This window comes from Oryza brachyantha, chromosome 5 (assembly GCF_000231095.2).
Source record: "Oryza brachyantha chromosome 5, ObraRS2, whole genome shotgun sequence".
Classification (NCBI taxonomy): domain Eukaryota; kingdom Viridiplantae; phylum Streptophyta; class Magnoliopsida; order Poales; family Poaceae; genus Oryza; species Oryza brachyantha.
Window position 1 is genome coordinate 8,551,158 of NC_023167.2, and position 10,014 is coordinate 8,561,171.

Sequence of the window (10,014 nt, forward strand, 5' to 3'; positions counted from 1 at the left end):
GGTTTGAGGCCAGAATAAATTCTGCCAAATTATTCTCTATCTTCACTTGGTAGAATTGGCTAGTGCCAAATTTGACAAAGGCATGCCAAATTTTGGTCTTAGACCAAATACTACTTCCAACACTATTGAACTTACCAATACTTTGGTAAGGTCACTTTTAGCCTTAAATCAAACTAGCCCTATATCTCTATTACCTCTCAATTACTAGTAATAGAATTAATGGGGCACACTTATTTCTAGACCTTTTGGCTTCATGTCAGGTTTTGCTTACCTTTTCCTGTGATACTCATGTATAGTTCCTAACACCATAGTCCGCAACCTACAAAGAGCAGATTAGCAAACTAATCAGAAATAATTGGAACACAATAATATGCGAACCATCTGGAAAATCCTGTCAATTTCTTCATCTGTGACAAGGCAAGCAATTGCCATTGTCACTTGTCAGTCACACAAGCTGAAAGTGAGCTAACAAAGATAGCCAAGTCAAGGCATCTGAAGTACTGAACTGAAAGAATGGATAGTCATTATCGCCAGTCACATGTTGTTAAACAACAGTTTAACTTTAACCACAACAAGGTTACAGGGTGACTAACTATAGCAAACTCTTGCTATAGTGCAACATTTTGGTACAACACGATCATTCGGCAACATTCTCCATCAGTATCATCTAGGAAACTGAAAAGGTGTTACAAAAGCTGCCGGTTTTGACATCTGGACAAAACATGTTTAAGCTTCTGATTCAATCTATGAACCCCCAAGAATTCTTGGTTCTTCTGTAATTGCACAATTTTTCTGTAGCAAAATGACCCTTCTGGCCTCAACAGAGATTGCCTCATCTCAACTAGCATAGCCCACCTGCCAAAAATAGAACAGAAATGATTATTTCACAGTTTCAACTCCTCATAGAATTGTAATACCACTTCAACAAATACATGGCATCAACACACCAGAGTAAATACCACTTCAACATAGTAACAGGCTGATAAGACTGGTTAAAACAATGATCATACATATGAACGACTGCAACCAAACTCATGTTAATTAGTTGAGTATCCATGAGGGCATGTCCTCGCATAGATGCTCATATCTTTGTAAGCATACATAACAGGACCAAAAATCCAGTAAAAAGTAATAAAGTACCAAAACGCACATGTGTAGCATGTATCCTGTTCTCAACTCGAAATTAAATCAACAAAAATATAACTGACTGATAGCGTGTAAAAGATCAATGATGTAGGCAGAAGTCACATATACAAAATGATGCAGGAGCTCCTATCCCAGACTAAATGTAGGACCAATATGAAATGAAGCTCTAACATACTGAGAAAATGAAAATGGGTGTACTGCCAGATAAAAATGCATTAAGTGTTAAAAAGTACCTTCAGCTAGGTGAGGAACCTAGACAGTATATTCAGTAGACTATGATGCAGGTTTTCTCCCCCTGCGTTTAGGCCTGTATTAACCAGTTACAATCACATGTCAGATCAGCAAAGAACTGTGTCAACAAAGACAATTTCTACTATTCATGGAGTTGACAAAAAAAATGGTGAACTTAGTTTGTGTGCTCTCTGAGACAAGAGGGAAGACAGAAAGTTATTGAAAACAATAGTAGGTAGTAAAACATTGCCAATTAAGGAAATCAATGACAAGTTATAATTTTTTTGAATGATGAATTTTTAATATAGTATTTCCTAAAAATTAAGCCAGTGAGGGCAAGATCAATCTTGGCAATAATTCTCTGTATACTTCTGAAGTCAAATTTTAATTTTGTAATATTTCCTGAAATTAGAACATAAAGCTAGTGGGGTATAATGATGTTACATCTCAATACCCCACTCCGTTGTCAATTATGATTCTAAACCCTGTACAATATACAAAAGGTTTCAATTAAGAAGAACAAATAAGGAACCACTGACTTGATATGCAAAATAAACTCTTTCCAATGGTGCATCGTTTCAGCTAGGAAAATGTGTGGACTGTGGAAGCTATAGTAGTGAGGTACAGAGACACAAATATATTCATCATTTCATCCATATCCAGTAATATGATTATGAAACTTTGAAAATGCAAACTTGATATGTGAAATAAACCGTCCAATGCAGTGTAACTTCTAGTTAGATATGCTGTTTTATGCTCTTCAATTTTCTTTATCTTATAACTAAAGCATAAGTCAGTTGAGATATTTAAGCTTCATGAGCATAACAATATGCTGCTTTCTCAGGAAATAATACCCCCACTGCATATTCCAAGATACAGAAAATGCATCATCATATTACCCAGGATCTTCCTTCACAGGATACAATGTCCAGGTGGTTCAGTCATGGAAACAGTGTATTAGAAAAAACGAATTTTGTTACCACAACTAGTGGATCTACTGCAGATAAAATATCAAACAGTGTTTCCACCAAAATACTTTGGTGACATACACAGCGTACCAAACAGCAGACATACCTGATTTATAGAAGATAAAAATGAAACCAAATAAACTGATATGAAAACATCCTTACATTGTGGATATATAGTTTTCTACTATTTTCTCTTCATCTTCATTAAGCATAAACCACATGTCTTTGTTCCCCACTGAATTGTCAGCATCAACCTCTGATATAGACATGATGTTATACAACCAATTTTTGATTGCAGAACTTAAGAGGAAGTAAAGTTTGTTGTATAACACTTCCAAACAAACCTTGGAGCATCATTGTTGTGTTGTTACAATAGTCATCCAGCTTCCAATAGATTCCCGCTTTGTTAACCATGACAGGATTAGTTCTTAGGAAACCTCCATGCTTCTTTTCTAATGTTGCCATAATTCATAATTGAGAAAAAAATTAATAACAATGATCCGTTTAATCTCCAGCACGTTACAGGAAACAAACAGCGCAGGAGATCATGCAAAATGTTCTATCGAATCAGTTTAGAAGGCTATGGCAATCATGTTTAGTAATACCATTTGTACCATTTGTGTCTGCATGCTTGCCTTCTTTCACATCCTTTTGTTGAGAAACGCCATTCTTATCTTCCTCAACAGTAACAGCTCCGTCTTCAGTTTTCACAAGTGCTACTTCATCTGTGTTCTTCTTTATTGTTTCTTCTTTTGGCTCCTAACAAACAAGAGAAATTTTGCTAATTGCTCAAACCATGTAACAAGTGGGGGCAAGGCAAGCTAAGATCAAAACCTTTTCTTTTGCAGACGGAGCTTTTTCTTTGGAAGGGTTTTTGCTTTCAGATAATATGCAATTCCTCAACTTTCTGAACAATGTTAATAGTAATTAAAACATCAGTAATAACAGCATAATAGAGAAGGAAATTTCAAACAAATGTGTAGCTAATACTTACTCAGTAGAGAGACTTTCATCACACAAAAAGTTCAGAACACGGAGCTTACAAGAAGGGCTCAGGTTTTTATATCCCGATACCCCCTGATCTAAGGAGTCAAGAGGGAGTTCCTTTGGGGCAATGATTGACTCATTTATACATTTTCCAACATCGACAATCCATGTGTCGTTATCTCTTGAATATGTTATAGGCCTGAGAACAAAATAATCTCATTTATAATTTTATGAACTGCATTAATAAAAACAAGGCTGAGCTTGGGATGTATGTACTTCATTCCTCGGTCTTCTTGGATGATAGATAACAGAGTTATGTGGAAGTCAGAAACGACCGAGGACACCACTCGAAGTCCACGACCTCCAGCTATGTCCCGGAGGATTCTTTCTGGTTGACCCTTCCTTACTTGAAAAATCTACGGGAAAAAAAACCATTTGGTATGTTATTCCATTTGCAATACAAAAACATAATCTGAATATACATGTGACACTCAGAGCAGATTAGCATATTAACTAAGGAAACAAGGTGTAGTTTTAAAATTTCCGATTCAATTAAAAAGAAGCAAAACATGACTCAAATTGTTATGTCCATCAGAAATAAATGCATGCTTTATATATGTAAAACAAGATAGCAGAAAAAGCATTGTTCAAAACCAACGGCCACAGCAATTTTAGTACATTAATTACTGAGATATTTTTGTCTTGTTATTGATGAAACAAGCAGTATACATGGATGGAAAAAAGAGAGTATCTGAAGTTATGTATGATATATACACAAGATCAGCGGTAAAATGATACGCCTGGGGTAGTAAAATTATTGAGCATATCCTATATGTAGCATGGCATGTACATGTTAGTTTGTGCTCATATACAGGTACTCTTACGCTCAATTCTGCTTGCATTTGCACTGTGTTTAGCAGCGGTCACTTGCAGCAATCGCAAACTTCAGATTATAATGCAAGGCGATCCTAAGACCCACATCAAAGGCTTACTAAAAAAACTAAGAACTTGGGGTGCACGAATCGCAAAGGAACAGGACTCGCACTCTTGCAGTAGTTGCAAAAAACATACACACTGATTATTTTCATGGCGCCTGTTAGAAATGAACATAGCAATTTAAGATAACTATCACTTTGCCTAAAAAGCAAGTTTTACAATTTTTTGGTAGTGCACTAAAATCATGCCTTAAGGACTCGTGTTTAGTTTATAATAGAAGAAATAAATGATTAACTAGCACAAAAAGAATAAGCTTAGCTATCATTTGAATAGTTGCTTTAGTTCTAAGTTCAAACTTTGTTCAAACTAAGAGCAAAACTATAGAGCTCTATACATACCATTTGCAAGAGGCATCATATTGAATGAAACATTAACTTTGGTAGCTAAACACACAGCTTATCAGCTATCACAATAAAAGATCCATGAAAGAACATAATAACATTTAGTTTGAATTATATGTAAATTATTACATGGTTTGATTATATGAAAGTTACTATATGGTTTGAATTACAAACCAAAAAATATAACTAAAAGGTTTTGTCCCCAATTTAATGTGCACATGTATATCATATGGACAAGAAGTTCCTTAAAATATAATGCAACTTTCTAATTAAAAATAAGAGTTGTTTGAATATTGTACAAATCAAAGGGACAATTAACAGATAGCCTGTATTTCTGTTAGCAAATTGCAGAGAGAAATTGCATTTCTTTAATGCATACAGTGAACTCAACAAATAGTCATATTTCCTTTTGCCCACTTGCTGTCACCTCGTTATCTCCCTCTCCAAATTCTAATCCAAATATCTATTGCCTTTCTTTTGTATAACATCATGGCATGCCTTACCTAAACACATAGACCATCACATTCCTCACCATGTCTAGATAGGATCCCAAACTTGCAAGAAGATCTAATGTCAACACTTCTGTATTTACCAGGAATAAATGCATTTTTACATTGTCATACTTCATACCAAAACATAATATGCATCAGACATGCAAAAAAAAAGAACTTGGCATTTTATTCTCTTGCAAATGCTAGCAAGATATTACTCTGACAAGGCATGTGTAATCATGCTATTAAATAACATTGTTCTTTCTTTCGTAACTACCTCAGCAAATGTGCGGCAGAATTCAAAGAACTGAAGCGCAGGACCAACATCTTCAGATTCCCACTCTGCACCGGCAACACTAGTGACTGGAGTGCCCCTGGGCAAAACAACTTTATTCTGGGGAACATCAGGGCTTTCGTCCTTCATCAAAGTTACAACACCATCGACCTTCCTGCTTCTCTTCTGCTTCTTCACTGGTGCAGAAGCGAAGGCATTGAAATCAATGCATATATTCTCATCCCCTTCAGCCAAAGGTTCATCAGTAGCAGCATCTGACTCTGGAGCCCTCTTTGGGTTCTTCTGCTTGTACATAACAACAGGATCAGCAAAGCATATCAAACATACTGAACAATCACATGATACAACGGTGAATCGTAATGTGACAAAAAGAATTGTGCCAATCCTGAACGCCGCGCACCTTCAGCGGCGCAGATCTCACTTTCTGCTGGGCGCTCTTCTGCGCGGCAGCCACCGCATCTTTCCCCTTACTCAGTAAGTCATGAACCGAGTCACAACCTGAAGCCTTAGCAGCATGGGCGAGTATTCCCGTGGGCTCCAGCCCCTTCTTCTTCCTGCCAAACAAATCAAAGCCCCATCACTTTCTGATAACAAAAACGAGAGCCATAGATAACCAATCACCATGGCCGCTCGCTGGAGCATCAGGTTTTGGTCAGCTCACATGCAGAAGCTGCAATTGCAGATGTCCCTGCACTTGGGGCAAGTCCAGGCGTCGTCCTTGGCCACCTCCTCGACTTGCTGGCCGTACCTGCGCCAAGAATCGCTCAGAAATCACACGGGTTAGCCTCGCCATGCCCACTGAATGAAGCTCACAAAAGAGGAAGAGAAGAGCAGAAATTTCCCCCTCACCTGTTCTTCAGGCACTTGCGGCAGTACAGGATCGTGCACGGCTTGTTGTTCTTCTTGACCTTGTGGCACGACGCCGAGAAGTCCATCGTCTTCTGGCGGCACTGCAGGGGGAGCAAAGAAACAGAGCAAACCCGGTGGTAAGCCAAGGCAAGGGCTTCCTCAGATCCAACCCAACCCAACCCAACCACCGGGAAGAACAGAGACGACTCCTCGCGAGACACCGGCAAGGTAGGTGAGAGGAGGGAGGGAGCTCACCTGATGGCAGGTCTTGCCGTTCTCCGGATCATAGATCCGCCCGCCGACGACGCGCACCCCCTTGGATTCGCCGGACTTCCCCTTCCCCGCCGCCGCCCCCTGCTTCACCGCCGCCGCACCCTCCCGCGGCACCACCACCACGACGCCGCCGCCGCCGTTCCCGTCAGCCTCCATGGTCGAATCGGAGGGGGCGAGGAGGAGGAGGATGTGAAGTGGGCGCTCGCTCGCTGGGGAGGGCGAAGGCGAAGCTAGCGAGGATGGGGATTTGCGCGGTGGTGGCCTCGCGAAGGAAGGTGATTAATGTGGCGAAAATTTCAGCGGCGAGCGGGGGAGGGGGAGGGGATCATGGCGCCCAACGGGTGGGGGAAAGGGGAAAAAAATGGAAGGGAAGAAGGGGACGAAATTTTTTTCAAAACTTCCCTCCACGACGCGTCCTCTCGACTTCCTCGTCTCGCTCCTCTAGCTCGCCCCCGCCTCGCTCCAAAAATGATTTTTTCGGTTTGAGGCGCGAGGGAGGGAGGGGATGCGCGGCGCGGCCCGCTAACGCGCGTGGGAGGGGGAGGTGGTGTTCGTTGGTGTTGCCGTTTGCTTGGTTATTACTGTTTTTGACGGCTCGCTAGTGCTACACCGGTTGGGGCGGCCGAAGGTCCGGCTAGAGCGGATCGGACTTTTTTTTTTTAATGATTTGCTATCATCCCGAGAGGGTGTACGCAAATGTCACTTTTCGTGGTCGACTCTAACTGATTTCACAGATTTATTGATCTAACGTTTGTCTAGTTTTATGGTCAGATTGTGAGTAATCGTGGCTTTGGGGTGGTGAAATTGTAGTGTTGCCCCTAGCAGCATCTTGTGTGAAAGAACCTAAGAACTTGTTAGTTTTTGTTGCATTTAGTGTGTTATGCAATGTGATGGCTCGATGATCTAGCTCTATAAAACTAGTATGGTGGCCCACGCATATTAATTCTTAATTTAAATTTAAATTTTTCTAAGTTATATTTTTATGTGGAACTCATTTACCTATATTCTAAACTATACTTGTTTAGAAACTCTTTTCTACATAATATTTAATTTATAATTTAAATTTTAGATACTTCTAAATTGTATTTATATATATATCGACCTTTTCTCTTAATTTTTCCCAATTTTAAACTGAAATTTTAGAATTGTATTTATAGATGGCCACTTCTCTCAACATCAATTATTTTAATAATCGAGATTTGAATTTTTCTAAACGGTCTTTACACATGGACTTTTTTATTTATAATTCTTAAATTGTATTTCTAATCTAATTCTTTTTAACTGAAATTTTAGATGTTTCCTAATTGTATTTATAGATGGACTCTTCCCTCAATATCAATTTCAATATCAATTGTTTTATTTGAAAATTTTATTAAAAAATTTAAAAAATCAGTCATGCATATAGGTATTATTTATGTTTTACCATCTAATAAAAATAAAGTTATGTAAAAAATTAAATAATTAGCTATGAGATAAAGAGTCAGATATTCGGTGCGACACAGTGGCCACGAGTAAATGAGTATCATCTGGTGGTTAAGAAGCCCGGCTCGGTGGAATTAATTTTGTCGGTCAGAATATCTTCCCTTTATTTTTTCATGTCAACACTGGCAAAGGGGTAAGATGCACATATCCTGTCGTTGGCCCCACGTTGCATGCTGATGTGGCAGCCATGTTTCTTTGTAATGGGCTCAAAATGACAGAGGAGAGTTAAGTTGTAGGGTTAGGGTGACAAATAATCTAAGTTTTCTGGGAAGATGGTATTTGGGAGTGCTCCATTGGGGGAGATGGTAAATAGTCCAAAATCCCAGAGCGGATAGGTGTGGTGTGGAGTGCGAGAGGCATACGTGTGGGCCCCGTCATCCCCTCCTAGGACAGCTCTACCGTGTGTTCTATGGAGGTGCATAAAGAAGGGATAAATATGTGATACTGATGCTATACATTGGAGTAAGGTTGTTATGCTAGATTTTTTTAAGCACCCATGGCCTATTTAGCAACTGGTACTTAGATTAAAAAAACATTTTAGTTAAATATTTAATGTTATAGGGTGGGAAAAGGTGAGAAGGATGGTATTTTTTTATCTCAATGGGTCCACCTTAGTCTAAACTATATAAGTCTAAATATTGGAACACACTTGACCAAAACCAGCACCTCACGACTTGTCTAACCTTATAACTTGCTAAGAAAATATGCACTAAAGATGTCCTTACTCCCTATGGCTGAGCCTAGGCCCCGTCATCCCCTAATACTACTCATGGTTGAGCCATCAGGTGCGAGGGATTGTTTCGAGAGACGGTGTACTTACACCTACGTCTACTTGTCCACCATCTTATATAAAAGTTGAGAATTATTTTGGATTTATATGTACCCATGATATATTATGGGTGATTATTTATATTTACAACTGAAAATTTATAATTAGTATATGAATCTTTTTGTTCACTGATGAATGGATTTACTAGGCGAATATATTAGTATAAAGTAATTAATATAAAGATAACAAGTGAAATCTAATAGCTATTAAATAACAAAGGTTTCAATAAAGAGGTTGAACTACCTCCCACTTATTTTTTATTTACTCATGCCACGTAATCAATATAGAAAGATGTTTATTGTTGTTGTTTCTTAATGTGATAGGCAACTAAAGGTTGTCTAGACTAGATGGCTGTGCAAAACTCTTGGAGGCTTAGAGCAAACCCAATGGATCATCTATCCTATCATCCATCCTAAAATGGATAATGTGAGGGGGAAATGGGTTCCAGCAGATCATTTATCCAGTCATCTAAAAATAGAGCATCATCCATACTAGAAAGATAAACTACAAATATGGATGTTCTCTCTCCTCCATCCATATATCAACATCCAATCACAAGAGGAGAGAGCAATATCAATATGAGAGGAGGTGGTTATAAATTATTAAATGATGCAATATGAATGTTTTATTGGAGTGATGCATGATATGAATAGAGAATCTATTTTGAATGGTCATCTAAATAATAATATAGATGATGAAATTTAGATGAGTTGTTGGAAATGCTCTTGCAAGCTTCTCCTTATGACTCACGAGGTATAAGAGTTCTTCCGCTTGTCCATTTAATTGGATGGTAGAAATTTATTTACTTAGGTTGTTGTTCTTTTTCAGCTCAAGATGAAAGATGATTTGATTTTTGTGATAGTTATTTAATGGTGTGAACAATAGAATTAGCTACTATAAAGTTAAAAATCTATTTTAGAAATGTGAGATGATGAACTTTTATATGAAAAGTTTTTGCCAAAGATACATAGTTTAGTAATTCGAGAATCATGCATGCAAAAGCCGAGAAAAAAAATACGAGAATAACCAGGGAAAAGAACACAAACTTAGGTAGAAGTTCTTTCTTTCTTTGCACTGTAGAGATCTGGTGACTAATAGCATGGGCTTCAACAGGTGAGCTGAACCA

General features: G+C 38.5%; 1 protein-coding gene across 2 annotated transcripts; it reads right to left on the bottom strand.

Moving 5' to 3' along the window:
- Positions 1-499: 499 nt before the first annotated feature.
- LOC102712995 lies at positions 500-7,046 on the bottom strand. 2 transcript variants are annotated; one of them, XM_040524603.1, is made up of 13 exons: positions 6,560-7,046; positions 6,305-6,405; positions 6,117-6,203; positions 5,856-6,009; positions 5,438-5,737; positions 3,609-3,748; positions 3,340-3,531; positions 3,180-3,252; positions 2,960-3,104; positions 2,690-2,797; positions 2,508-2,601; positions 1,380-1,453; positions 500-855 (listed from the first exon to the last, which is right to left on the bottom strand). In XM_040524603.1, exons 1-12 carry the CDS (start codon positions 6,731-6,733, stop codon positions 1,420-1,422), a joined length of 1,602 nt encoding a protein of 533 aa, XP_040380537.1. In that variant the 5' UTR covers positions 6,734-7,046; the 3' UTR covers positions 500-855; positions 1,380-1,419. The 2 variants fall into 2 exon arrangements, with proteins under 2 accessions (XP_040380537.1, XP_040380536.1); XM_040524602.1 differs by having other exon boundaries at positions 2,951-3,104.
- Between the last annotated feature and the right edge of the window lie 2,968 nt (positions 7,047-10,014).